Consider the following 27,897-nt stretch of genomic DNA (forward strand, 5'->3'; position numbering starts at 1 on the left):
GCCGGGGGCGGACACTGTAGGGCTAGTGCGGCGTGGGATGCAGGGCTGAGCTGTAACCCGACTGGATCTCCCGCAGGCCTTCGTGGCCCAGGTTCGGCGCGAGCAGGAGGCGGCCCGGCGGCGGCAGGAGGAAGCGGCTGCGGCCGAGCGGCGGCGGCAGGAGGAGCGGCTGCGCGGGGCGCGCCTGCTGGAGGCGGCCTTCGACGGGAACCTGGGCGAGATCCAGGCGGTCCTGCGGGAGGTGGGCGGCGGGGCGGCGGGGCGGAGGGTCCTGAGCTTGGGGCGCCGCTGACCCCCGCCTGGCGCAGGTGGACGAGCTGCTGACCCGTGAGGGCGTGGGTTGCGACGCGGCGGGAACGGCGCGGCGGCTGCAGCGGCGCTTGGCCCTGGTGGATTTTGAGGACAGCGGCGGGAACACGCCACTGTCCGAGGCGGCGGCGGGCGGGCAGTCTCTGGCCATTCAGCTGCTGGCCGAGCAGGGCGCCAGTCCCAACAGCAAGGTGGGCACCGGGGCCCGCGAGGGCTGGCGGTCGCGCCTCGCCGTGGCGGGCCCTGCTCAGCCAGCGTGTCCCACAGGGCGCCTTCGGCCGGACCCCGCTCTACCGAGCGGCCTTTGGGGGCCACCTGGAAGCCGTGGAGGTGCTTCTGAAGCTCGGAGCTGACCCCCGGGTATATGCGGACGACGGGAGCACCCCCGAGCAGGTGCGCGAAGGAGGGCAGAACTCCCGCGGGACGCTCGCTCCCCCTCTCCCAAAGCTGTCAGGACCCTGGTGGCTCTCCAGGCTGGGTCCTGACCTTCCTGGACCCAGCAGGCCCTCTCCCTACGGAAGTCCTCGCTGTGAGCCTTCCCGGGAACGCGCCATCAAGACCACAGCTCCCGGCTTCCGTGGGCCTCCTCTGGCCAGGGTTCTTCTCTTCTGCCTGGACCCTCAGTCCGCCTCAGAAGTACTGTCTCCAAGGAAGGTGGGGGACAGCAAGGCTCCTGGGGCCGCGCAGGGCCCCGGGGTTGAGGGCAGCATTTGGCCTGCACATCTGGCCCCTCACCCTCAGAATTTCCCCGTTTCTGAGAAAATTGATCCCTAAGCCCCTTCCCCAGGTGCCTCGGCCTGGCAGCTCCTCCCTGGCATCTGGAAACAGCACCAATGGGCCTTTTCCCAGGCCCTCGGCTGGAGACCGAGGGGGCCTGGATTTCTCCCGGGCCCTGGAGGCCTGGTCGGATAGGTGGCCCAGGACCTCTGGGAACAGCTGTGCAAACGGGTCAGCCAGTGCCACCACCTTCTTTAAGAGAGTCTGAGTTGAGTCTCAAGCCTCGCCCCGCCCCTGAGTCGCAAGCCCTGCCCCCGGTCCTGCTCCAGGGTTGCCCTTTGTACTTTCCTCTGCTCTGCTCTGCTCTTCTTTGAAAAGCAACAGAACAGGTTTTAAAAGACCAGCAGAGCCTTTGGCTTCAAACTACTGCTTCCATGCTAGACGAAGGAACAATAGGCCAGGAGGACGGAAGGGCCTGGCCACAGCCTCAGGGTGGCTGGAGTGAGGAGCGCACCGGGAGGCCCCCCCCTCAGATGCTGGTGCCCTGGTGGGCCGGGGCTGAGGGGTGTTGAGGAGGATGTGGAACCCACTGGTGCCTGAGTTTGAGGGAGGGGTGCAGGGGGCACTGAGAGGAGCAGCACACAGCTGGGCAGGGGGGAGCAGGAGTCCTCTGGCTGTGGGGGGAACAGGGACAGTCTCTTTAAGAGGTGGTGCTGGAGCAATTGGACGTCCACAGGCAAAGGAATGAACCTCGACCTAAGCCTTGCACCCTATAAAAAGACTAACTCAAAGTGGATTATGGATTTAAATGCAAAGCATAAACTCTAAAGTGGATTATGGATTTAAATGCAAAGCGTAAACTCTAAAACGTACAGAGGAGCACAAGAGAAAATCTTTGGGAAAGATTTCTTAGACAAAAAGCACAGTCTATAAAAGAAAAATACCCCAAGAAATTGAGCTTCATCAAAATGTAAAGCTTTTGCTCTGCTGAAGCCCCTGTTAAGTGGATGAAAAGACAAGACAGAGAAGGAGAAAAATCCTTGCAGACCACACGTCTGACCAAGGACCCGTATTTACAATATTTAGACAGCTCTCAAAACTCAACGGTAAGTCATGCAATCCAGTGGCTGTATGTGTGGACGTAACTGATTGCTTTCGCTGTATACCTGAAACTAGCAAAGCACTGTAAGTCAACTGTGCTCCAATACAATTTTTAATAGAGATCCAGAGGTGTGTAGGGCGCCTTTGGGGATCCAGGGAATATGAGGTGTCTCCTGCTTGTGAGGAAATGCCTCAAGGCTGGGGACAGAACACCTGTCAGGACGGGAGGAGGGAGTGCCTAGCCTGTCGCCACCAGCCTGGGCAGGAGCTCTCACAGCCCTTGCAGCACTGGGTGGGGCACTTGGAAGGACCTTGCCTCAGTAGTGAGGATCAACGCGGCTCTGGTACAGCCTCGCCAATCTCAAGGCAAGACCCAAAGGATAAAACTTCCCAGGTAATTTAACTGTATGCCAAAATTCAAGAACGTGTATGGAGATACAAAATATACAGCTCCTAACAAGACAAAATGCACATTGTCTGGCACCAGTGAAAGATTACGGGGCATACAAAGGAGCAGAAAAATATGACCACGAGAAAACTTGTCCAGTCAAGACAAACAAACTGACGTGGGTCACAGTTAGTGTAAAAGACTTGTAAACAGCTATTGTAACTGTATTCCAGATGCTCAAAAAATTGAATAGAGAATGGAAGACATAAAAAGCTTAAATTCTAGAGATAAAAAAGACAGTCTGCAATGAGAAACAAAAAGCTATAGGTGAGATTAATGTCAACTTAGAACAGAGCTAAAGGTTGGTGAATTTGAGGCTCACAAGAGAGAAACTGCTACAAATACAAACAGTCAGAAGAGCAATTCTTCTAAATGATGACCATGCACAAGCTGTGGGACAGTTTCAGGAGGCCTACTGTGTATGTAATTAGTCTTCAAAGGAGAGAAGAAACAGATAAACATATATACTTGAAGAAATAATAACCTTAGGGTTTCCAAATTTGATGAAAGGTATAAACCGCATTCCTCAAATCTCAATAAACAAGAAACAGGGAGAAAAATCAGGCTAAGGCACAATGTGATAACATTTCTCAAGGCTAGTGCTAAAGAGAAATCTTATAAACAGCCAGAGGAAAAAAGGCATAGACAGGAAAACAAAGATAAGGATTATGGCAGACTTCTTGTTGGAAAGAGTGGAAGTGAGGAGAGAGTGGGGCAGCGTCTTTAATGGTACTGAAGAAGGAAACAAATCTTGTCAACCTTCAATGCTATGCTCAGTGCAAATATCTTTCATAACTGAAGGCAAAGTAAAGACATATCTTTGCAGACACGCAAAGCTGGAAGACTCAATCACCAGTGGACTCACACTATAAGAAACATTGAAGGAAGACGTACCAATAGAAGGGATGCCAGATGGAAATACGGATCCACTCAAAAGAGAGGAACGCTAGAAAGGGTAACTATGTAGGTAAATATATGAGATATTGCCTTATTGTTTAAACTTACTGAGAAGGTAGTTGAAACAAAAAATAATGGCACGTGTCCTGTGGTTTTATAACACATGGAGGTACACATACTGAAAACTGCACAAAGTATAGTTGTTTGCTTCAACTGTGTGACACAAAGATAAAGGTTGGCAAGGGGAAATGAAACATACTGTGGGAGGTTTTTGTATGTAAAGTGGTACAATATCATTTAAAGGCAGTCTGTCATAAGTTAGAGGTATACGTATGCTGGAAGCCCTAAAGCAACTACTAAATATCAATAGAGTTATAGTGTAAAAAAAGAGGAAAAGGAAGATCATACTAGAACCAGGAGAAAACAATAGAAAAGGGTAATTTGAAACTCAACCATATCAATAGCTTCATTAAGTGTAGAAGGTCAAAAGACCCCAATTAAAAGGCAGACTGTCTTTTGGATTAAAAAAAAATCCAACTCTAGTGACTTGCTGGTGGTCCAGTGGTCGAGAATCCACCTTCCAATGCAGGGCACGCGGGTTAGATCCCTCGTCAGGGAGCCGAGATCCCACGTGCAGAGGAGCGGCTCAGTCGGGCACCGCAGCTGCCGACCCTGCTTCAGCGCCTGTGAGCCACAGCCGGAGATGGCAGCATCGCAACAGAGGGCTCCGTGCCAGGCTAACGACCCGGTACAGCCCAATGAGTACATGTTTCTTGAAAATTCAACAGTATTCTGCCATAAGAAACAAACTTTAAAGACACAAATAGAAAATTAAAAGGACAGGACAAATGTGCTGGGATAACACTAAGAAAGCTGAAATGAATATATTAACATCAGAAAAAGTAGACTTAACAGAAAATATTACTGGGGAGAAAATAATCATTTCATAAGCACAAAGGATTCATCAAGAGGACAAAAGAATCCTGAATGTTTTTTGCAGCTGTACATGAAGCAAAAACAGAGAAGTACAAGAACTAAATCCACAATCACAGTAGCAGATTTCGGCATCCCTACCTCAGCAACCGGTGAATCAAGTAGAGAAGTCAGTGATGTGGTTTAGTCGCTAAGTTGTGCTCGACTCTTGTGACCCTGTGGACTGTAGCCCGCCAGGTTCCTCTGTCCATGGGGTTTTCCAGGCAAGAATGCTGGAGTGGGTTGTCATTTCCTTCTCCAGGGGATCTTCCGAACCCAGGGACTGAACCTGGGTGTCCCACACTGCAGGCGGATTCTTTACCGACTGAGCCACGAGGGAAGCCGCCAGTAATGCTGTAGAACTGAGTGACCTCAGCCACTAGCTGTGCCTCTGTCCGCCATCCCTTCATCCCTCATCTGTCCATCTGTCCTTGTTTTCATAAATTTATCCACTCAACCCAATCTTTTTTCCCTGAAGTGGATTTACTCTTTCATCAATTCACACCTTTTCTCATTAGCTTATGAGTCATTTATTAATAAACTTGCTGGTCTGGCTACTCGCTACTGTATCTGTTTCACCCTTCCTACCACGGTAAGCCATCCTCATTTATTCATGTATTTAACTACTATCAATTCACACAGCTATCTATCCATCCATTCACACACCCACTTATGCTGTTTACTTGAGAGAAGTAAATTTTGAGGGAAAAATTTTTTTTTAATTCTCTTTAAAAATTTTTATTAGGCTGCACCGGGATTTAGTTGTGGCGTGTGGGATCTAGTTCTCTGACCAGGGATTCATCCTGCAATGAGAGCACCGAGTCTTAGCCGCTGGGCCAGCAGGCATATTCCATACTTGAGAGGAAATTTTGAGAAAGCAGGGACTGTGCTTTTGGTTGTCACATGAAAGGCATTCACAAGTTGTATTGAATGATTGGATTGGATTCATCTATCCATTTGTTCAACCACCTTCTTATCTAAGTTATTCATCCATTAAATCCCTTCATCTATTAATTTTTATGTATCAATTCATTATTTCATCCATTCATTCAATTAACCCAAGAATCCTTCATTCTTTTGTCATTTAATTCATTAACTTACTCATCTGCTCCATCTGTCCATTTCTCTCATCCCTGATTTTGCACATCTTTGAACTTTCTTTTTGAATACAAACCACATACTGAACATTGTACAAATCAAAGTTGTGTGGCTCGATTAAACCCAGATTAACCTCCTGAGTCCAGAAATGAAATGCTGCCAGGCCCCTGTGCCCCATGCTGAGAAGCCCGCCTCCTACCACCGTTCCTCACTCTGGAGCAGGAGCGGAGGGGCCTGGGATGGGTGCGGACAAGGGCTGTGTCCTACAGATGGAGGTCTGCGAGGGGACAGCAAAGGCTGCAGCCAGGGACCCTGCAGTGGGGGCTGGTGGGTGGGGTGTGGAGGAGGAGGGCAGGTGGGGGGATGCGGAGCCTGAGGTTTCGGGAGGGAGGCCGTGGGGACCCTCCAGCGCCCGGCTTCACAGGTGCTGATCACGGTGGTCAAGGCTCCGGGCACCTCCCTGGCCCACCGTCAGGGCCGCCTTTCTGCCCCGGGGTATCCTGTCTGAAGTGGGACTGTAGCACCTCCCCAGGTGAAGAACAGGCGGCCCGAGCTCTTGACCAGTGGCTTCTGTCGCTAGGTGGCCTCGCTGGACACTGTGGTCAGCGTGCTGCAGTCGTGGGACCTGAGCCTCACAGACGCCATGCTCCGGAACATGGAGGCGGAGCAGGAACGCCGGGCCCAGGAGGCGGCGCGGCACAAGGAGGCAGAGGCCCAACGGTGCGGCGGGTGGGAGGCGGGGGGCTGGCCCGGGGCTGCTCTGACCACCCCCCTCCACCGCAGCATGAACCTCAAAGTACAGCAGCTGGCCAAGGAGCAGCAGCAATGTCACCAACAGGTGAGCCGCCTGCCCCCGGAGGGGAGGGCGGGCGGGCGGAGAGCTGGGAGCGCGGAGGCGCCCTGTGGACCCCCAACCTGGTCTGGAGGCCGGCTCGCCCCCTTCCCACAGCTGCAGCAGGCCTACTGCGAGCTCAACCGGAGGATCGCGGAGCACGACAAGTGCGAGCGGAGGGGCGTAGGCCTGGCTGAGCTCACGCTGCAGGTTGGCTTCTCCCCCTTGGACCTGGGGAGCCCCACCCCTGGGCTGTCAGCTTCCAGCAGCCACCTCTTGGGGCGGGCGCCCCCTCTTCCTTAGGGGTCCCAGCTGTGCACGGCAGGTAGGTGTTGGTGTCCAGCCTTGCCCTGAGCAGAGCGTGGGGGCCCCCCTCCAGGCCATCAAGGATGCAGAGGAGCAAGTGGACAGGCTCCAGCAGGAGGCCCAGAAGGCGGAGGAGGCGCTGGCCCTGGCCAGGCTGGAGCTGCGGGAGCAGACCGAGGAGGGTGGGTGGGGCTGGGCTGGGGCTGGAGGCCGGAGGGTCCCCGGTGGGTATCTGGGCCGCCCCTCCCATCGGCCCCACATTTACACCCCCACAGCGGAGGAGGAGGTGCCCGGGCTAAAGTGCCAGGTCAGCGAGCTCCACGACGTGCTGATGAAGGACGTGGGTGACCGCATCCGCGCAGACGGCAGGTCAGTGGTCCCGGCAGGCCAGGGGTGGGCTGGGGGTTCTAGCAGATGGCAGTGACCTGGAGGCCACCCCCAGGTGGCCTCTTGTCATCGACCCTTCGGGCCAGGCGGCCACATTCCTGCGCTATCAGGACACCAACTACGTGGACGCCGTGAACCCCGACCACCTGAGGCCGGAGAGGATCCGGCTGGCGCTGCTGGGGGCACTCAGGTGAGGTGGGCGGAGGGCAGGCGCCCGGACGCCACACCACTCTCGCCGCAGCCCTCACTGCCACAGCCTACGCCGTCCCCGCAGGTTCGGGAAGCCCCTGGTGTTTGACCTGCACGAGGTGGATCTGTTCCCGGCCGTGCAGCAGCAGCTGGAGGCGGTGCAGCCAGGCCTGGCGCAGGAGCTGCTGGGCCGCGGGCTGCTGGAGCAGGAGAGGTACCTGTCGCTGCTGCGGCCGACCGATGGGCCCGAGTACAGCCCCAACCAGTTCCAGGAGGCGCGCCTGCAGCACTTCCGCCTCTTCTTCGTCACCAAGGTTCGGTGGCCCCCGGCCGAGCAGCTGCAGGTCCTGCTGCCTGTGCGCGTGCAGCTGCCGGGCGGGGGCCTCTAGCAACCCGCCCCAATAAAGGGCCCGACCCCAGGTGACATGTGCGTGCAGTGTGCCTCCTCTGTGTGCGTGTACCATGCAGGGGAGCGGGCCTTGGGGTGGTGAAGGCAGTCCCCCAGCCCCCCTCCTACTGGGGGGCAGCCCAGTCTGGGTGAGCCACCTGAAGTCCTCGGAGTCCCTGCACCCGCTGCCCCCAGATTGGGAGGGACAGAGGGGTGCACATTCGTGTGCCAGCAGGTGGACAGAGTAAGACAGACAAGATGTAAAACGTAGTCAATTTTATTCTCCTTAAACCACAAAATAGAGTCTTTGGTTGTACAAACATCACTAGTTACAGTCTCGCCAAGAGGTCCCGGCTGGGGAGGGGGCGGTTAGTCAGTGGCCAGAACTCCTCAGGGGACCTCTTTAAAACGCTACCGGCCGGGTTAAAAGACTCGGGGCAAGGGTGGTGTTGGCGCTGGCAGGGCCCCCACCCCAAGTCGGGGGAGGCACCCTGCCCCTCTAAGAGGGCACTGGGCCCAGGCCTCGGCGCCCTGGCCGCACGGCCCGGCGGCTGCTGCACAAGGCCACCTCCTCGGGACCCGTGGAGCTTGGAGAGGGCCTGCCCAGAAGCACCATGGCCACCTCTCCGTCCTCCTCTGGCAGACCTGTGGGCAGGGGCAGGGAGCGAGTGAGCAGATGGGCCTGGCACCCTGGACCGCGGGGGCAGGGGCGGGGGCGGGGGCGGGCCCGGCCCTGGCCTGCCAACTCACCTGGGCTCGGAGGTGGTTCCAAGGACCTCAGCTCCTCAGCGAAATCTGGGGACTGTGACGGGGAGAAGGGCTGGTCAGGGACTACCCAGACCTGCCTGAAGCCCCCAACAGGAGCCTGGGTGAGTCCCTGTAGAGCCCTGGCTGGGGGGGCGGGGGCGGGGGCGGGACAGGGAGGGTATGGAGCAGGGGACAGGCTGGGAGACAGGCTGAGCGGAAAGCGGCAGGAGCCGGTCAGGGTGTCCTGCAGAAGGGCCGGAGGGCCCGGTACCTGCATGTCATAGACAGGTCTGGAAGAGGGGAGGGCGGCAAACACCCTGTAGTCAAACTTCCTCCCAGACAAGGCCTTGAAAGGACAGCGTGAGGAGAGAGGCAGAGAGCGTAAGAAGAAGAGAGGGAGGGAGTCCGGATCCCTGCCCCGCCAAGGGAGGAAGGCAGGGGAGGGCGGCAGCTGCTGGCTCCTCACCAAGCGTCCCGGGGAGGTGCCGGTCTGGGGGCCGAGGTCTGGAGGAACAAGAAGGGGGCGTCGGGAGAGGTCCGCGCCGCAGGCCGGGCTCCCGCCTCCCGCCCGACGTACAGACCTTCCAAGGGGGTGGGTGACGGAGTAGGTGCCGGCGAGGGGGCCTCGGCCAGGCGCTCCAGGGGCCCCCGCTTGCTTCGGCCCTCCTGGGACTTGCTGAGGACCATCTGTGCGCGGAGGGCATCCTGCTCCAGGGACTTCATCCTGTGGGAGGGCGGAGGCACGGGCAGCGTGGGGCGCGGGCAGCGGAGGGCAGGGCATGGGCAGCAGAGGGCGGGGCAGGGCCTCACCTGGCTGCCCTCCAGAGCGCCCGCTTCTCCGCCTCTAAGGCTCGGCGCTCCGCGGGGGACAAGGCCCGCTCTGGGGCCGGCAGCTCGGGGCTCTGCACGCGAAGCCGCTCCTGGTGGCGCCTCTCGGCCTTGGCAGTCCGCACTGGGGCACCGCCTCCCTGCGGCGGGGGAGACGCGGGACCGAGCCTGGGCCGGGCGACAGGACAGGAGGGCCCGGTGGAGGGGCGCTGGGCACGGGCGGAGGGGCACCGGGGGCAGGGGCTGGGGCGGCCCTCCCCCGCCTCACCCTTCTGCCATGGGGCCCTGGCCGGCCCAGGGTGGTTCCTCCTCGGGCTCCTCGTCCTCGGGAGCATCGGCTTCCGGGAGCCCCGTGTTGGCCGCCGCCTCGCGCAGCATCTGCGCCCTCTTCTGCTGCAGCTTGCGGGCTACGGGGCGCGGCGGGTCAGGCCACGAGCCGGCGCCCCCCGCCCTCCCCCACCCCCGCGCCGCCTGCTCACCCTCCTCCTCCTGCATCTTCCGCAGGTCGTCAGCGCCCACCAGCGACACGCGCTTAGGGGGGCCCTCGGCCTGGGGCACCCGAACCTCCAGCTCGAAGTACTTCTGCCGCTCGCGGAAGGACAGCTGCTCCGGCGAGGCCGTGGGCCCGAGCATGGGGTGCTGGGGGAAGCGCGCCCTCAGACCTGGCCCCTCGGGTGTCACACCCTCGCAGGCGCACGCAGCGGGGCACCTGAGGGCTGCCCACCACCTACCTGGGCAGGGGTGTCCAGGGGCGGGTGCAGGCCGGGCACAGCCGCGAACGTCCTATAGGCCTGCTTCACGTTGGCTGGCAGCTCGGCAGGGGAGGGCGGGGAGGGGGTCTGGGGACCGGGCGCAGTGAGCTGAGCAGGGACAGCTGTCCCTGCAGCACCGCCCACCCTGCCACCAGCTGTCCTTGCTAACTGCCGCCACCCCTGCCCCCCAGGTCAGGGCACTCACGGGCTGGGGACCACCTCTGCCCCTGGGGGCCGGGGAGCCCCTTGGCCAGGCCTGAACCAGTGGCTGGATCACCCCAGGCTTTGTCTGCAAAGGGGTTCAGGTGGGGGGTGTGAGGGACGGGGTGGGGGGAGAGAGATGGCGCCGAGGTGGGCGGCTGGGTGCCCAGGAAGCGAGGCCAGCACTCACCCATCTGCTGTCTGTCAGGAAGGGGCAGAGGCTGGGCGCTGGGCTCCAAGCCGGCACTTCAGTGTCTGCCCCAACCCTGCCACCAGGCCTGGCCCTCCCCATGCAGCAGAACCAGGGAGCCTCTGCAGGCAGGTGGGGGGCTTGGGGCAGGGTGGAGTGGCCCCCAGGAACTCCCAGACATGAAGACAGATGGGGACAAAACTGCCAGGCACTGGGGAAGGCCACCCTGACCCCCAGCCCCCTCTGCCCAGGAGGCCACAAGGAGCCCCCCAGCTGTGATACCAGCCAGCTGGGCCAGGAAGGGGCCTGCAGGCCATCCCCCTGTGGGATGGCAGCTGGGGAAGGTGTAAGCCCTGGCACCCTCCCCGGAGGAGCGGACTCTGCACACAGCACCACACAGCACCCCTCTGCAGCACCCCCACCGTGTACTCACCTGCTGGTGGCTAGGGGAGCAGGGGGCTTCAGCCATCTCTCCACTTGCCGCAGGCAGCACCTGGAAGAGCCGAGTGGTGGGTGTGGGGAGGGTCAGGCAGGGCTGAGGGCCCCCGAGGAGGAGGTGGGGGGTTGCCTGCCTCAGTAGCACAAAGGCTGGTCCTCAACACCCTGACCTGAGCAGCCCTGAGACATCTGAGATGGATGGGCTGGGCTGGGCTGGACTTCTCCTGGGTGGGGCGGCCACTCTCCCTATGAGCCTCAGAGGCCGGTCAACCAGGGAGGCCCGCCCCCTGCGAGCCACCCCCAAGCTGTGCCCCTTTCTGATGGAGGACACTGGGCCCCCTCCCCTCTTGGGGGCTTCCTACTCTTGCCTATGTGGGGCTGAACACAAAGCCCCTGAACAGGCTCACTCAGCCCCCAGCCAGCACAGCCTCCTCACCAGCCCTGCGGGGTCTCCCAGCAGCAGCTGGTGCTGGGCAGCCCGCCCTCCAGGGAAGGGGTGAGAACCACAGGCCTCCGCCCAGGGCCCTGCCCCCACTGCAGCACTGGCCCTCCTCCCACCGTGCTTCACCGGTGGCCCCTGGGCCCACACAGCCCTCTGCTCTGCCTTGAGTCTGCCTCTGGGAGGTGGGGGGGTAGGCGGCAGCGGGTGCATCACGGCTGGGCTCAGGAGTGGAAGAGGACAGACGCGTGCCAGGGTGGGGGTTGGCGCTCCAGCTCGGACACCCCAGCCAGTCCCTGTCATGCATGAGGGCCCTTTGAGGGCCTCAGCCCTCTCCCTGGGGGCAGGATCCTGGCAGAGCTCTGTCCTGCAGGGCTTCAGGTGAAGGGAAGGAAGACAGGGGTAGGACTGACAGACAAGTGGGCAGAGGCCAGGACAGGGGTGTGATAACCAGGGACTGACCCTCTGCACGCTGCCGGCGCCAGGGGTGGCGGCCAGGGCTCGGCAGGCTGGCTTCAGGCTCTCTGGGCTCTGCCCCTGGGGGGCAGAGTGGACACAGGGCTGCCAGGGCTGTGCCCGCCAGAGTGCGGGGTGGGCGGCCAGGCCTAGGGACTCTGGGCTGTGGGGAGGAGCCTGCCATGTGGGGCAGGAGGACCTGGGCACTCACCATGGCCTCTGGGCCCCATAGTGGGATCTGTCCGGGCAGCTCCTTCTCCTGTGAGCAGAGGAGACAGTGGTCGGGGCTGACGGCCTCAGGCTCCCAGCCCAGGGGCTGCTGGCTGTGGGCGGCTCTGACCTTGCCGGGGCCCTCGGGGCTCAGCTCCCGGTCGATGGAGGAGATGCTTTCCAGGCTGTTCCGGCGGCCAAGGCCGGCCGCGAAGGGGTTGGCGATGATGCCTGGGGACACCTGCAGGGGAGGGGCGGAGTGGCCACACCCGAGGCAGCCGCTGGGGTGGGCTCTGCTTGCTTAGGACCACGGCACCATCGCATCTGTGCCCAGGGCACCCACACCACACTCCCGAGGACACGGCGATGCAGAGTACCGGGCGAGAGAGGTCAGCCGTGGACACACACCCCGGAGCACAGAACTGACAAGGTGGTGGGGCGACAGTGAAGTGCCCATGGCACAGAGAGCAACTGAGGCCAAAGTCCCAGCGGAAGGAGGCTGACAGATTCCTGACGTCAGAAAAGGCCGTTTAAAGGAGGAAGAGTTGACTGTGGTGTTGACCGGAGTGATGACAGCACACGTGAACACGCGCTTCTGCAGCGTAAGTGACTATCAGGGCGTGAAAGGCGCCCGCTCACAGGCACAGCCCAGCCCCCGAGCGGCCTGAGACCCTGAGACCTGACAGCCGGGAGCTGCCTGGCGCCCGCATCCCGGCTCCTGTCTAGCCCTGTCCGCTAAGGGAGCCAGTGCTCCCTGGAGAAAGAAGGCAGGGAGAGTGTGAGGGGACCCAGGCTTCCTGCTGTGCCACAAAGGAGCTGCCTGAGGGAGGTGGGTGATGTGAACAGGGCCCCGGGCCAGCCAGAAGCCCTCTCATCAGCTCCGTCTGGATGGCTGGAGCACCAGATACCAACAGCAGCTGTGACAACTCTCACCACGAGATAAAACGGAAAATCTGTGCTAAGGAAGGCGCCGCCCAGAGCAATGGGGAGGGCGCACGACTGCCCCGAGGCTGAGGAGGAGCCCGAGGAGGAGCGGGCCGCTGCACCCCCCAAGCGCCTGCCAGTTTCCGGGGGAAAGCATCACCTGGTGGGGTGACCCAGAGACGCCCCCGTGCAGGCACCACCACCCGTGGGTCTGGTGGGAGGCCCTCCAAGACAGTGTGAGCTCGGTGATAACCCTGCCAAAATGCAGCCACTGCAGCTTGTCCTGAGGAGGCAACGGACAGACCCCCAGTGAGTGCCATCCATGCCATGATGGCCTGTGCCCACCTGAAGTTCCAGGTCAGGCTGGGAGACAACCAGATGTCCACATGCCTTGTGGCTCTAAAGGTTGCCTTGGGCCATTGGTGGGAGGCACGCAGGGCCTCTGAGTGAGAGGTCCTGTCTATTGTTCTTGACACTTTTCTTCAACTCTAAAACCGTCACTACTTTATCTGCTTGCTTGTATCTTTCAAAACAGAAATAACAGGAGAAACTACACTAATGCAGACGCTGGCCTGCGGGTCACCGAGAGGGGATTCAGACTCCTGGAGGGCTGTGTTCACAGCTGGCAAAGGTTTAGCATGAGCAGCCAGTTTGTCCTCCCGGCCTCAGGGTCTTTGCTCCCCAACTGCAGACTGACCTCACGACACAGCAGTGAGCGCGCCGTGTCCCACCCACCGGACTGCCGGGGAACTCCCAGGAAACTCCACTTTTAAAGTCATCTTTAAGAACTGAAAACGAGTTCTGGGCTTCCCCGGTGGCCCAGTGGTTAAGAATTCACCTACCAATGCAGGGGACACAGGCTCGATCCCTGCTCCAGGAAGATCCCACATGCCGCAGAGCAGCTAAGCCCATGAACCACCAACTACCGAGCCTGGGGTCTGGGGTCTGTGCTTCCCAACGAGAGAAGCCGCCTCACTGAGAAGTCAGTGCGCAGCAACGAGGCCAGCACAGCCGAAAAGGAAACTCAGACAAAAATAAGCCTAACTGTATGACAAGCTGGCAGAAGGACAATGCAGAGAATCATTTCCCAGGGACTTAACGTAGCATTGTGACTGCACCTCCTAGTGGATAAATCCTAAGGACACAAAGAAATGTCAAAATGCTATTAAGAAATGCTAGTGATAACACTGATATGGCTTTTTGAAATCAATACTTATAATATTACTTAATTTAATAAAATAACTTTTAAGATGAGAAAAAGAGACACAAATATAAAGTCAAAAGAATCAAAGCCTGCTGTCCTTAAGCATGGGTTGAAAGTAACAACCTCACGGATTTTTTCCCCCTAGAAACCTACCTCCCGAGGACCCGTGTGCTGCAGAGGCCCAGGAGCGGGGCCACGAGACCAGCCAGTGATGGTCTGAGCCCCGCGCCAGGGCTGCGGCAGGAGACACGGGGACGCCTGGGTGCACCATCAGGCTGGTGTGTCACCGGCTTGTCACCGCGGTGCCCACGCAGGCACCCTGCCTCACAAGGACCACAAAGACCAAAAAGCAGTCACCATGGGGGCTTCCAGGGCAGCCACTTGTTATTTAAAAATCAACCAATGAAAGAATCAGAGTGTTTACCACACATCTCCTGTACAAAATCTTATTTTAGGATAAAAAGCAGCTGATAAAATTTCTTTACAGAAAGGTCATTAGAATGACTGAAAACACTAGATGAGGAAGGAGTAACTGAGGCAGTCTTCCTTCGATCAGTAATCAAGGAAACACGGAAAAGAAAGGCGGTCTGGATCAAAATCCAAAAGGTGGTTTTTCTGAGAAGGCTGCTAAAATATACAAAACTTTGGTGAGTGTGATGGGGAGGAAGAGACGGCAGAAATCAGATCAAGATGGTGATGGGACCCCAGAAACAGAGGGGAGGAGAAAGAACGTTCTGGACCTTGCCCCAAACATGCTGAGCACCAGTCAGCAAGCTCTTGGAAGCGCACAGCGGCCCCCACAGCGCTGCCACCAGCTGGCCACCAGGCCTGCCTGCCTGTGCAGGGCACAGCAAGGACAGGCAGGTCCTGATGCCAGCCTGCCCCCTGCCATGCAGAGGTTGGGGAGGACGCCAGGGCACAGCTCATGCAAAGACGCACTTGCAGAATCCAAAGTTTGGAGAGATGGCTGTGAACCCTAATTCCTACAGGGGTTGAACGGGTCACCACAGAGGAAGCAGGTGGGCTGAGGGTAAGAGAAATGGGGCTGGGTGGATGACCGGTGTCCTGACGGATACATGTCACCCCTTTTTCTTTCAAGCACCAAGCTAGCTGGAGGAAACCGGTGGGCTGCACCTCACCGTACTTGGCACAGGGCTGTAAAAGCCATCAATAAAAGGACTCCAGAAAACTCAGCACTCTTTCAGAGAAAATTCTTACAGGTTATAAATGGAAACAGCTGTCCAAGTTTAAAAGAATTATATAAACTACCTCCTCCAAGTCGGCACAAGGCAAGGTCACTGTCCACCATCACCAGGTTCCCGGGGGGATGGAGGAGCCTGACTTCCCAGGAAAAGGGGACCCGCAGCCACCACCTGGGCCTCAGGGCTTCCTCCAGGAGACGCAACAAAGTCACTGCTGAGAATCAACAAGGATGCAAGAGCGACCTAGGAATGTGCCCGGAGAAACCTTATTCACACAGTCACAGAGCTCAAAGTTAACCCCCAGCTCCCAACCAACTTACAGAACTGGCAGGTCCATTTGGAAGAGAAAACTCATGAAAATAGACTAAAACTTGTCAAAAGGAGAAAAAACAGTGGGTGATTTCACCAGTTAGGTCTCCTGAAACATACTCTAAAGTGGCTACACAGAGGTTAGCAGCTCAAGAACACAGCCGGCTCCCAGGACCACGGGATGTGGATCCAACCTACAAGGAAGTCCGATCTCCCCTGATCAGTGGGAAAGTGATGGACAGTCCAGTGCATTCCACTGGGACGGAAGATCCACTTGCTTGAGAAGCAATTCCAGTGGATTATAGTGCTCTGTTTTCTAAAAAACAGCTTTGACAATCTTGCCCCAGAGAGGGTTTTCATCGTCAAAACTCAAATCCAGACATTATGAGAAAGGTTAGACAATGTCACTCACAGTCTCCATGTTTCTATAACCCCAGAGAGGCCGTTGTGAAGGAGCAAAAGACAAAGCCCACTCATGCCCTATGCAAAAAGACAGAAGCTTATAACACAAAAGACGAACTGCGAGTTAGGTGAGTCACACGTCAAAGGAGGCCAGGTCCATGGAGACAAGCCTGAGGCTGGGCGGGGGTGGGAGATGGGGCAAGCCTGCGGCCTCAGGCCCAACACCCCTTCTTCCAGGGTGCTGTCCTGCAGAAATGCCCCCAAAAGCATCAAGACGGGTTCCGAGCACTCTGGTTGGAAACACAGCACAGACAAAGCAACCCAGGGAGAGATGGGCAGACAGTCAGAGGAGCCCAGCAAAGCCTCCGTAAAGCTGGGGAGATGCCTGCTCTGCTCTTCGCCCTGGAGTGAATTTACTCTGTTTGTACTGAAACCTTAAAAATAAGTACATGTACTGACCGAAACATGTAAGGTCTCACTTTAAATGAGAAAGCAGAAGACACAGCCCTCTCTGGAAAATGTGAGCAAGGTTCCTCACCAGAAACAACAGGTTCCTGCAGGGACACAGGGATGTGGGCACAGAGACCAGCACAGGGGCCCCCAGAACCCAGGGAATGGGGTCCCAGTCCAGCACCCAGGGAGGAGAAACAAGGACAAACGCACCATCCTTCCCAGTTCAGGAGACGATGCACAGAACGAGGTGGACCCCGCCTCGGCAGTGCAGGGACGGGCAGTAGGCTGCCGTCCCAGAGACCCACTGTAGCCCCATCCCCAGAAAGGAGGCCCTCGGGGAGCTGGCAGCCGCTGCGGGGAATGAGCCCCTGGAGGCGGGGGCTGGGGGCTGATGCAGGAGAAGCGGCCCCCCTGGGCTGATGCTGGAAGCCCGGGGACAGCGGCAGCATAAGACAGCAGGGCCCCCCGAGAGGGCACAGCCAGGCTGGTGCAGGACACGGGCCGGGCTGGACACCAGGCCTCTGCAGCCCAGTCCCGGGCCTGGCAACCAACACTTCCTCCAGGGGCTGCAACGGAGAACCACTGGGTCCCCACATGCCCGCCCAGGTGTCTGCGTGGGGACACAGGTCTGGGCCCTGAGCTCCCTGCTAAGGGGCTGCCAGAAAGCAGGCCGGCACCAGGCCAGCGTGGCAGGGCCCGGGGGTTTGCAGGCGGGCTGTGTCCCGCTCTGGGCCGTCCTGCCCTGGCTTGGCGGCCCCAGGGCACAAATGCTGCTTGCCCGGTTCAACCTTTTCTTTGAAGACACAACCAGGCCTTCTGTACACACTCTCTGTCCCGCCAGGGCCGCGAGTGGGGCCGAAACGAGGACCTGGCACCTGCACCGCATGGCTCCCCCAGGTCTGACTCACAACGGCCAAGCGCGTCCTGGCCCCGGCGCACCAGGACCCTCCCGGCCACACTGGGGGTGGGACGCAGTCCCCGTGGCCGAGCGCCGGCCGGGGGGGCACTGACCTCAGGGGTGGCAGCGCTGGTGTCGAAGCCATCGCAGACCAGGACAGTCAGGGTGTCGCCCACACTGCGCAGCAGCTGCACAGCCTCTCCATGCGTCAGACCCAGCAGGCTCTGCTGGTTCACCTCCAGCAGCCGCAGTCCCACCCGCAAACGGCCATCTCGCCCAGCTGCTCCCGTGGGGCTCACCTGCGGTGAGACAGCTGTGCTCAGGACCAGCCCCGGACCTGGGCCCCTCCCCGCCTGAGAAGTCCACGGGGCAGGCGGGCGAGTGGGAGCTCACCTTGGAAATGAAGATGCCCTCATCGGTGGGGTCGCAGGGGTTCCCGGCGTGGCCCTTGGCGCCCCCACGTATGCTGATGCCCAGCCTCTCCCCGGGGGCCTTCTGGATGCAGAGCTCCCGCATGCCCGGGGGCGGCGGGTCCCTCCGCACGAGCAGCACCAGCTCCAGGCAGGGCCGGAGCAGGGCGCTGACTGCTTCCTGGTGCGTGGCCTCCCGCACATCCTGCCCATTCACTGCCAGGATGCGGTCCCCGACCCGCAGGCCACTGCGTGCAGCCAGGCCCCGCGGGAGCACCTGTGGAGGGAAGGCCGGGAACTGTGGGCAGGGGGCCGGGCCTCCCTGCACCCCGCGGCGCCCACGGGGCCTGCTCTACCTTGGAAATGAACACGCCGGGCTCCTGGACACCGAATGGGTGGCTGGAGTGGTCGGAGCCCCCAACGATGCTGAGCCCCAAGGGGCCCCCCGCTCTGGGCAGACAGATTTCCTAGGAACATGGAGGAACAGGAAGGGTGGCTGGAACAAGCCGAACATTACAGGATGGCTTCCCAAGCCCAGGGGTGTGTGAGACCAGGGAGCTCCGCCACAGGGAGGCCGCGTGATGGTGCAGAGAAGACTGCAGAAGGAGGAAGCCCCTACGGAACGACGCCCTGTGTCCTGGAGCCTGAGAGGACAGGACCGAGGCCCTTGTTCTCCCACGAGCGGGGCCGACAGCCACACCTAGAGCTGTGTGGCTGTGGAGACAGGGGCTGGTTGGTGGGCAGGGCCAGGGCAGCGGTCTCACCTCCACTGGGTACGGCCCCTCCAGGGCAGCGGCCAGCAGACTAGGGGGCAGCCTCAGAGGCCCAGGCTCCCCTGGGGTGGCAGGGGCAACAGTGGGGGGCGGGGGGGAGTGAGGGGGAGGGCTGGGGGCGAGGGGCCCCCCAGCCTCCCGCTCTAGCAGCAGGGCGATGGTGGGGGACGCGGCGGTCAGCAGGGAGACGGCGTGGTCGTGTCTGGCCTCGGTCATGTCCACCCCATTGATCTGCAAGAGCACAGCCCGTCAGACGGCCCCAGGGAGAGGGGTGCATGGGTGCTGGGCAGGCCCACCGCCGCACTCACGGAAAGGACGCGGTCGCCGACCTGCAGGGTGCCTGCCCGGTGGGCAGCACCCCCCTCAGCGATGCGGGAGATGAAGATGCCCTGCAGCGGGGGAGGGCGAGTGGGTGTCCGCACGCTGGCCAGGCCTGCCCCCCACCCCGCCCCACCCCCGGCCCCAGACTTACCCCGTCACCGGCCCGATAGGGCGTGGAGCCTTTCCCGCCTGCGATGCTGAAACCCAGCCCCTTCTCACTACGCACGAGACAGGCCACGTGGCGCTGGCGGGGTGGCCCGGGTGGCTCGGGCGGGAGCAGGGGCAGGCGCAGGCCGCCTCCTCGCCGCTCCCGCGGGCTGTAGTCGTCCTCGGGCCGCAGGGCTGTGACGGTGACTGCATTCTCAGGCTCCACCATGCGCTCCCGCCACAGCCGCATGTGCACAGTGGCACCCGCCCCGCGCAGTGCCTCCACGGCCTGCTGGTGCTCCGCGTCCTGCAGGGCCACGCCGTTCACCTGCCGCACGGCACTTGTCAGCCTGCCCTCTGCAGGCGGGCCGGCCGAGTGGGCACAAGCCACAGCGTGCCAGGGGCTGCTGCCCTGTTCCCTGCGAGTACCGGCTACCTATCTGGGCAACACAGGGCTAGGAGGCCCACTGTCGATGAAGCAGGCGATGCCCCTGCTAGTCCACAGTGCCCAGTCCTGGTGCCCCTGCCCCACACACCTGGTCCTTATCTGAGCAGTCCTGGGGAGGATGCCAGGGGTTCTGCGCATCTGGCCCTGCCCTGCGCTCTCTGAGCTGCTGGGACACAGCAGCCCCTCTGTTGAGTGAGTGCAGGGTTACTTCCTCCTGCCCCCATCCCCCAGAGCAGACTGCCCTCTGACCACCCGACAGGCACGTGGGCTCCAATGCTCCCTGACATGGCCAGGAGGCCCCACCCCACAGGCCTCCTGCCCAGACGCGGGTTTCTGCCTTGGGCTGTCCTCCAGTCTACCCGGAGCTCTAGCTTATGAGCTCCATGCCTCACAGGGGTCCCATACTTGGGGCTCTCAGGAGGAGCTGGGCACCCTCTTCCTGGAGGGGAGGGAGCCCACCACCAGACATGGGACTGAGAGGTCCCAAGAGTGTGCACCTCACACGGTGGTCAGGGGGCTCACCTCGAGGAGCTTGTCACCTACTCGGACCCCAGCCCGAGCCGCAGGGCCCTCCTCAGACACCCGGGAGATGAAAATACCCTGCAAGACAGAGACAAGTCCAAGAACATCGGTGGATGCCCTTCCACAGAGGGGCCCTCAGCAGCTGTGCGAGGCCCAGAAGCCCCCCAGTCAGGGCTGCAAAGACGCCCCAGGGTGCAGGAAAGGCAGAAGTGGGCCTGCAGTGGTCAGACAGCCTGGGTGTGGGCTGCTCTGGGGTCCCAGGCGTCAGGGAGTGAGAGTGCAGGTCAGTCCTGGGAAGTTCGATCCACACACAGCACAAGAGGCGCCGGTGAAAGGGAGGTGAGGCTGAAAGAGACGGCGGGCAGACCAGCAGCCCTGACCGTCTTCTACGACGCTGCCCCCCACAACCCCAGCCTCTAGGACCTTGTGTACTGCAGGAGCAGGGCCTGCGGGCAGCACAGGGTGGGGGCGGCTCCTCACCTCGTCGTCTCCCTTGTAGGGCGTGGATCCCTTGCCACCCGCAATGCTGATGCCCAGGCCCCCTGTCTGCCGCACGATGGTCAGCGTCAGCTGGAAACAGAACAGACGTGCCGTGTCCAGGGAAGGCTGAGGGGCCGGGGCCTGGTCCCCTCCGGCCACCAGCCACCTCTCCCAGGGCCAGCTTGGGCCACAGAGGAGCTGATGAGGTGGGGGCTGCCAGGCTCCAGGGAGCGCAGCCAAAGGGAGTGCTCGCCTGTGGGTGATGGGGGCCTTCCAGGGCCGGAGCTGCTGCAGGAGCGGGGCACACCCTGCACCTCCTCCAAGATCGGCCACCCCTGCCTGGAGGCCAACGCCCTGTGGGTCTAGCGGGTGCCCCAGGCCCTGGCTCTGAGTTTGGGGAGGAGGCCTGAGCAGCAGCGGGAAGGAGATGGAGAGCCCGCAGCCCGAGAGCAAGGCCCGCGAAGCCTGGGGCAAGAGCGCAGCGGCAAGCGAGTACAGACCTCTTCCTCCTCAATACGAGCGGGCTCTATCAGCAGGTTATTGGCCTGGTCAAACGACACCCCCTGTTAGGACAGGACCAGCAAGGACATGCAGGTCAGCTGCCGCCCGGCCCCGCCACCTCCTTGCCCAGCCCCGCCATGAGCAAGAAAGAGAGAGAAGACCACACCAAGCTCCCACAGCCTGAGCGCCTGGCCCTTCGTGCCTGGGTCTGGTGCTGCCCCCAGGCAGGGGGTCCCGTAGGGTCTGGAGGCCTGGCTGCTACTGTCGACCTGCCAAATGGGCAGGCTGGGCTGGTGCCAGGTGGGCCTAGGCCTGGCTGTGCCAGCTCTAACTGTCCAGGCTCTCTCAGCAGCCACAGCACCAGGCTGTCTGTGCTCAGCACAGAACCACAGATATGTCAGACATGGGGCTGCTGCGGGGCGGGGCATCCCATGGAGAAGACAGGGACCCGTGAGAGCCAGCCCTCCAAAGGCTAGGGCAGGCAGAGGGGCCTGGGCATAGGCGGGGACTGCCAGGGGCTTGGGATGGGGCTACAGGGCCAGCACGGAGCTTGCAACTGAGTCTGCACCCAGCCTGCAAAGGAGAGTGGGGAGCTGGGGACAGGCACCTCCCGTGCCAGTTGCCTCGAGAGTTGCCTGGGACCCTTGCCGGTGTGGACCAGGGGGCCTGGCCAGTTGGATTCGGGCTGGCATGTGGGGCCAGACCCACCTTGACAGAGGGCGCAGAGGCCACCGCCTTCTCCTCCTCTGCTGCTGCTGCCGCCTCCCCCTCCTCTTCCTCCTCAGCTTCGTCTTCCTCCTCCTCCTCCTCCTCCGCTCGCGGAGCCCAGGACATGTGGGGGCCATTGTGCCAGCCCCCAGTCCCCACTGGGCCCTCATTGTCTGGCGGTGTCCCCTGCAGGAGGGCCACCACGGCCTCGGGCTGGGGCAGCTTGGAGATCTTGAAGTGCTTCTTGTAGTGGGGCGTGTCCTTGCGGATGAGCCTTTGTCTGCCCCCCGGCAGGGGCCAGGGTGCCTCTGGCTGGCCCTCCTCGCTCTCGCCGTCCTCCCTGGGCAGGAGCAGCGTGTCCTCCGCGAAGCGCACAGTGGGCTGTGAGAGCTAAGCGTGAGGACTAGGCCAGCCCACCCCCGAGCGCAGGGCTCAAGGCAGCAGACAGGTGCTAAGAGGGCCCGCTGCTCAAAGAACAGGGACAAGTGACGAGCCAGTGAGGGGAACAGAGCAGTCAGCGGGAAGAGCAGGCTCGGGGGCTGGGAGGCTCTGCCCACTGTGCTCTCAGCAGCCTGAGGAGGGGCCCCAGCAGGACCACGAGGAAGGCCCTGGTGTCTGGGAATGTTCCAGAGAGGAATGTGCGGTAAGCGCGGGTGGGCAGGGCCCAGGCTGAGCCGGCCTTGAAGTGAAGACCCTCGTCCCCCAGCCCTCCCCCTGGCCTGGGGCAGCCTGACTCCTGCTGGGCCCCACACAGGAAGAGTGCACCTGGGGGCTGGGCCCCACACAGGAAGAGTGCACCTGGGGGCCCACCTGAAAAAGCCGACTGGTGCTGCCTGCACACGAGCTTGGGAAGGAGGCGGGGTGGGAGCTGGCAGGCCCGGCCCGGAGCAAGTGCCCCCAAGGCCAGTCTCACCTCCTCGTAGGTCTCCTCCATGACCTCTTCCTGGGTGGCTGGCATGGGTTCCTGCTGGCTCAGCCCCTCCTCCTCGGCCAGCGGGCCCTCAGGCTCGCCCTGGGAGGCTGTGCCGGCAGACAGGTGCGAGTCTGCACTCAGGCCAGACTCAGTACTCAGCCTCTTCTCCTGTGGCAGGGGAAGGCAATGGGTTGGGCTGCCCCCGGAGGATCCCACATTGCAGGATGTACCCCAGGGCTCGCTGCTGCCTGACCACAAAGCCTTGGGAGCTTCCCCTCTAGCTGCCCCCATCCTGCAGGAAGTCTGTGCTCATCCTCTGGGGTGCCCGCTGTCCCACCACTAGGGAAGCCGCACTTCCAGCTCCAAAAGGTGTGGATACACAAAGCCACCCTTCTGTGGTTCAAACCCTCAAGGCTCATTCCAAACAAATCACAAGGGCAGGGGCTGATGAGTCCCTGAGCAAATGCCAGCTCAAGGACGGGTAGGTGCCCCCGACCAGCACGAGCATGCCTCCTGGACCAGTGAGGGCAGCTTCCCGTGGGTGGCTGTGCACCACAGACATAGGTCCCGCCACGTAGCCCCAGGCACCAGACACCCTGCTGTACCCGGGGGTCCTGAGCGAGCGGAGCTGGGCCTGCCTGATTCTGAACAGCACCCCTCATGGAAGTTGACAGTGCAGGTGCCCTTGAGACGTGCCAGCCCATAGGCCCACTGCTCCAGCCACTCCTGGCTCCTCACGGGCAGCTGCCCCACATCCATGCCACATGGCTCTTGTGTCTGCCTAGCGGCCCTCGGTGGAGGCAGCCTGCTCTACAGAAGGCACACGCACTTGTCCCTGAGTTTCCCAACCAGCACCACCGCCTGGCTCCTCTCCCGGTGGGTTCCCCATGCCCACGCGGGCCGGAAGCCCTGCACCCAGCCCAGGGCTCCCGCAGGAAGGCCTGTAAGGCGGGCGGCTGTCCCTCCCATGGCCTCCAGGTCCCCACAAGCACCTCCTCGGAGGGCGAGGGTGGCGCAGGGTCAGGCCTGCAGGAGGTGGCTTCGCTCCGGCGCTCCACACCCCTCTTCATCACCTTGAGCTCGCTGGGGTGTGGCGTAGCCCGACGCTGCAGGCCCTGCAGTGGGCACAGGGGTGAGGGGCAGGTGGGGCAGGGGTCAGGCGGGGGCGGGGAGGCGGGAGCCCCCGGGGACCCCACCCCGCCATACCCGTTTCTCGGCAGCGGTTTCCTCCGGGTCGTCGTCGCCCGCGGGGGCCTCCAGGAACTGGATGACGCTGACACGGCTGAGCGGGGCGTCTCCCCAGCTTTCCGAAGGGCTGCTCTGCAGCTCAGGGTCCTCTGTGGAAGCGCTTGTCAGGGGGAACGCCGCCCCGCCCCAGGCCCCGCCCCAGGCCCCGCCCCCAGCGACCTACCAAGACTGGGCAGGGGCTGCTGTGGCAGCAGGTAGCAGGTGAGCACCTTCTCGCCCGTTTGGGCATCATCCTCGGTCTGGAACCGAAGCATGGGCTGCGCCTGGTTCTCCGCTAGCCACAAGGCCTTCAGGTTGAGGTGCGTGAGTGCAAACGGCAGACTCTGCAGGCTGGGGGCGGGGGCACGGTCAGCTCGGGGAGAGCCAGGCCCGGTGCCGCGGGATGGGGGCAGCACTCACCGGTTGCCGGCCACATCCAGCACGTGTAGCTCAGCCGTGTGGGCGAGCTCTGGCGGCAGGACGGCCAGGCGGTTGTCCCTCAAAGAGAGGACACTGAGTGCCACGCAGCCCCCAATCTCAGGCGGCAGTGCCTCTAGGTGGTTCCGGTCCACGTTGAGGTTGGTCAGCTTGGTCAGTTTCCCCAAGGAGTGGGGCAGGGCCTGGCCGGGAGGAGTGAGGATCAGAAACCATCAGGAGCCCGAGGGTGCAGTCTCTGCCCTTGCTCTGGCCCCGATGAAGCAGATGTCTGGCTCCTGCCACTCTGCATGCCTCCAGGTGCTCCCCCATCCTCCCTGCCTCCCACACTAACTCTGAAACCAGCCCCACCGTCAGCAGGTTCTCAGTGAGGATCAGCTCCGACAGGTTCTCACAGTCCCCGATGGCTTCTGTCACCTCGCACAGGCGATTCTGGTCCACCTTCAAGATGGACAACTGCTTCAGCTGACCTGGTGTTGGGAAGATGCAGCAACAGGCTCAGTGGGGCCGGGAGCCTTGGACACTCAAGAGACTGAAGCAGCTTGTGCTGGCGCAAGGACTCCTGCCTCGTGCACTGTGAGACCGCTGAGACCTCAGCCTCCCTCCAGACGCGCGCTCACTGCCCCAACCTGCTGCCAACCTGAGCAAGCCCAGCGGCTCCCAGGTCCCCAGGCCCTCATTGTGCCCTCACGAGCTCACCACCGGCACTCACCACCGCACACTGCCTCAGCTCCTCAGGTGCGAGCACGAGTCGTGCCACTGTGGCCCAACGCCTCCCCTTCTCAGGGACAGGTCCCAGGCCCCCGCTCGGCCCAGGTGCACACTAGCCATGCCCCTCCCGGCACTGACCAATGCCGTCTGGAAGCCGCTGCAGCAGGTTCTGTGAGAGCAGCAGGTCAGTGAGCAGCACCAGTCCCCCAAGCTCCGCGGGCAGCTCCTCCAGCCGGTTCTCAGACACATCCAGGCACACCAGGCGCCGCAGATTCCCAAGCTCCTGGGGGGTGGGTGCAGAGGGTCAGGGGGAGGGACAGGCCCAAGTGGGGGTGGCAGCCACACCCTCACTCACCGGGGGCAGGGCTGATAGCTGGTTCCGGTCCAGCCACAGCTCCCGCAGGTTGGGCAGGGCCCCCAGGGTGTCAGGCTGCAAGAAGAGGCAGGGACAGGGTGATGGCCAAGGCTCACTTGCCCTGCCTGGCCCCGCCCCACCCATGACAGCCCCACCCTCTCCACACCAGCACTTCCAGATCATTGCCTCCCAAATCCAGCTGTTCCAGCTTGACCAGGAAAGACAGGGACCTGCAGAAGAAACAGAGCAAGGTCTGTCGTGGCCAAATGGCCCATGGTCCCTGGGGCTAGCTGCTGGCAGGGGCAAGCTCACTCACGCAGGCAGGGACTTGAGCAGATTCTCCCGGAGCTCCAGGGTCACCAGGTTGGCGAGGCTGAACGAGACCAGGACAGAGTGTGAGAGGAGGCAGGATGGTGGGGAGTAGTGCAGGAATAGGGCTCGGCTGAGCCCCCCACCCCGCAGGAAGGCACTCACTTGCCCACGTCCCCAGGCAGTGCCTGCAGGGACACATCATTCAGCGCCAGGTGAGCCAGACTGCGTAGCTGAGTGAAGCCTTCGGGGAGCCTAAGGAGAGAAGAGCGTCCTCAGATGCCCAGGCCAGGGCTGCAGAACCCCCACGGCCCATGCCCAGCCCTGCTATGGCCACCACCCACCTGGACAAGGGGTTCCCACTGAAGTCAGCAATCTCCAGAGCTTTGCAGAACTTGATGCTCTCGGGGATCTCAGGGATGTCTGTGAGGAGAAAGGGGTCACCACGGAGAGATGCCCACAGCCTCCAGGAGCTCAAAGCCCTTCCTGCCACCCTCAGATGCCACCCCATGCCTGCCCCAGCTCCACACCGTTCCGGGACACATCCAGCTCCACCAGCTGCATGAAGTTGGCCACCTCCGGAGGCAACCGCTGGATCTCGTTGTCGCTCAAGCCCAGCTTGCGCAGGTTCAGTAGCCTAAAGAAGGGCTGTGGGCAGGGGGTAGGGTCAGAGTGACAGGCCCTGTAGTGAGGGCCCCTCCCTGCTCCAGGCCACACAGGAACCCTGGGTCCTGTCCTATCACCCTGGTCTGCAGTAAGAAAAGCAACGAGATAAAAACATACACACACAGCTTCTCGAGCTTCTGACTCCTTGACTTTTGACACCTGGTCCCTTTGTGTTACCTCAGAGACACCCCTCTCCGCACCTCCCCCTGCAACATGCAACATTGCCAGCTGACCTACCTTACACGCTCAAGTCTTAGTCTTAACTGAGAAATCACTTCTTTTCTCTGACCTGACAAGTCTCTGTTCCTCGCCTTCTGTGTTCCCTCACGGCTCTACCTACCACCTGAATCACCTCTTCGACCCACCCAGCCGGTGGGCCCTCCAAAGCCTGCAGTAGTTTCTGTGACTGTACCCCAGCAACTAGCCCAGCCTGAGACACTGACAAGAATTTGGAAACTACCAAAAAAAATATAGCGAAAACAGCAGGGGCCACAGATCCGTGTAAGAGGCCCTGGTCCAAGTTCTGGAGTGAAGCCACACCCTCTGTGGCATGCAGCCCCCAGGCATTGGGCCACTTGGCACCCCATCTCCAAGAAGGAAATCCTTTTGTGACCTGCTTCCTTTAACCTTCTCTCCCAAGTGGCCTTAGAAGGAAAGCAAGCTGACGGGAAGAAACAAGGCAATGAGAGGTACACGGAACACAGGCTGGTTAGGGACAGGCACCATAAGAAGGCTCCCTCTGACCCCGCCCCAGCACCCTGGAGGAAGACAGCAGTCAGGACAGAGGCTGGGCTCCCCCTCCAGAGTAGTCCAGCAAGTTCGTATCCATCAGCCAAGCCGGTTAACCTTCCACCCCGATCTACCTCAAGCCCATCCACCTTCCCCCGCGGCTTTCCATCTGTAGCTCCTCCTCTAGGCTGTGACCATCCCCACCCCCAGGCAGGCACCTGATGACCGATGCCACCTGGTGCCAGCGCCGGCGGTGGGTGAGGAGGGTGGGGCTGGCCAGGGTGGGGCTCTGGCCAGTAAGAACAAGCAGGGCCGGCTGGACGCTGCGGTGTCCCGCGCAGGCCAGGGCCGGCTGAGAGCTCGGAGGAGCAGACGGTCGCATGCAGACTGACCCTGCCGACCTGGAACGAGGGCTGGGACGGCGGCCACTCACCTTGGGGAGCTCGCGCAGCTGGTTGGCGTCGAGGAGCAGCTCCTCCAGGCTGCGGCTGTACCGATAGATTTCCTCGGGCACGGCCTGCAGCGAGCAGTGCCGCTTGTCCACCGACTCCACGTGCCGGTTGCAGCGCCAGAGCGGGATGCACTTGAGCATGGTGCGGGCGGGCGCGGGATCCGGCGGCGGGCGGGGGGCGGGGCTCGGCCCGCATGAGCGCCGGACCGGGGGAGAGGCAGGGGGCGGCCCGGGGCGGCGGTGGCGGCGGCGCGCAGGGCCGGGCCCGCGCTCGGAACGCTCGGACCGCGGCGGCCTGGGTGGGGGGCGCGGCCCGGCCGGCGCTCAGACTCTCAGGACGCGGCGGCGGCCCGGCATCCCGCCTGGCCCACTTGACCCGGTCCGTCCGCTCGCCCGCCGCCTGTGCCGCAGTCGGAGCCGCCACCGCTGCCCGCCGGACTGCCCCGCCGACAACCGCCGGTCGCCGCGTAGCCCGCCGGGAAGCCGAGGCCCGC

The 27,897-nt window shown here is 61.6% G+C and overlaps 2 protein-coding genes across 59 annotated transcripts in view; one reads left to right on the top strand and one right to left on the bottom strand.

Moving 5' to 3' along the window:
• The window catches only part of IQANK1 (IQ motif and ankyrin repeat containing 1), a 23,458-nt gene extending 15,778 nt beyond the window's left edge, over positions 1-7,680 (top strand). For 6 of the 50 annotated variants that reach the window (XR_015141226.1, XR_015141227.1, XR_015141232.1 and 3 more), the window contains 9 exons: positions 77-241; positions 309-500; positions 577-702; positions 6,123-6,380; positions 6,492-6,584; positions 6,754-6,862; positions 6,956-7,049; positions 7,154-7,257; positions 7,342-7,680. Coding sequence is in view for 19 of the 50 variants with exons in the window: in XM_086337667.1 (XP_086193793.1) it covers positions 77-241; positions 309-500; positions 577-702; positions 6,123-6,380; positions 6,492-6,584; positions 6,754-6,862; positions 6,956-7,049; positions 7,123-7,257; positions 7,342-7,645 (1,476 nt within the window). In the remaining 31 variants the exon portion in view is untranslated. Of the gene's footprint in view, positions 1-76; positions 242-308; positions 501-576; positions 703-3,401; positions 3,543-4,061; positions 4,146-4,472; positions 4,555-6,122; positions 6,381-6,491; positions 6,585-6,677; positions 6,863-6,955; positions 7,050-7,122; positions 7,258-7,341 lie in introns of those variants that run through there. The other 44 variants (XM_086337670.1, XM_086337672.1, XM_086337673.1 and 41 more) reach the window with 28 other exon arrangements.
• A 225-nt stretch (positions 7,681-7,905) lies between these two features.
• Positions 7,906-27,870, bottom strand: SCRIB (scribble planar cell polarity protein). 9 transcript variants are annotated; one of them, XM_086337604.1, is made up of 38 exons: positions 27,386-27,870; positions 26,088-26,205; positions 25,902-25,980; positions 25,723-25,812; positions 25,565-25,621; positions 25,415-25,478; positions 25,249-25,323; positions 25,032-25,176; positions 24,534-24,652; positions 24,168-24,367; positions 23,932-24,098; positions 23,727-23,857; positions 23,513-23,635; positions 22,521-22,688; positions 21,608-21,988; positions 20,899-20,961; positions 20,399-20,488; positions 19,919-19,996; positions 18,953-19,276; positions 18,789-18,869; positions 18,472-18,711; positions 18,064-18,174; positions 17,691-17,984; positions 17,411-17,596; positions 12,036-12,146; positions 11,907-11,954; positions 11,702-11,776; positions 10,796-10,855; positions 10,177-10,260; positions 9,951-10,058; positions 9,699-9,858; positions 9,488-9,626; positions 9,202-9,387; positions 8,973-9,115; positions 8,858-8,895; positions 8,663-8,737; positions 8,395-8,446; positions 7,906-8,289 (listed from the first exon to the last, which is right to left on the bottom strand). In XM_086337604.1, the coding sequence occupies exons 1-38, from the start codon at positions 27,542-27,544 to the stop codon at positions 8,144-8,146; spliced, it is 4,968 nt and encodes a 1,655-aa protein (XP_086193730.1). In that variant the 5' UTR covers positions 27,545-27,870; the 3' UTR covers positions 7,906-8,143. The 9 variants fall into 9 exon arrangements, with proteins under 9 accessions (XP_086193730.1, XP_086193721.1, XP_086193724.1 ...); XM_086337595.1 differs by lacking the exon at positions 11,702-11,776; XM_086337598.1 differs by lacking the exons at positions 10,177-10,260; positions 11,702-11,776.
• Positions 27,871-27,897: the final 27 nt, after the last annotated feature.

The sequence above is a fragment of the Bos grunniens genome, chromosome 14 (genome assembly GCF_055505025.1).
Source record: "Bos grunniens cultivar Pamir isolate PY7600 chromosome 14, Bosgru_T2T1.0, whole genome shotgun sequence".
Classification (NCBI taxonomy): Eukaryota; Metazoa; Chordata; class Mammalia; order Artiodactyla; family Bovidae; genus Bos; species Bos grunniens.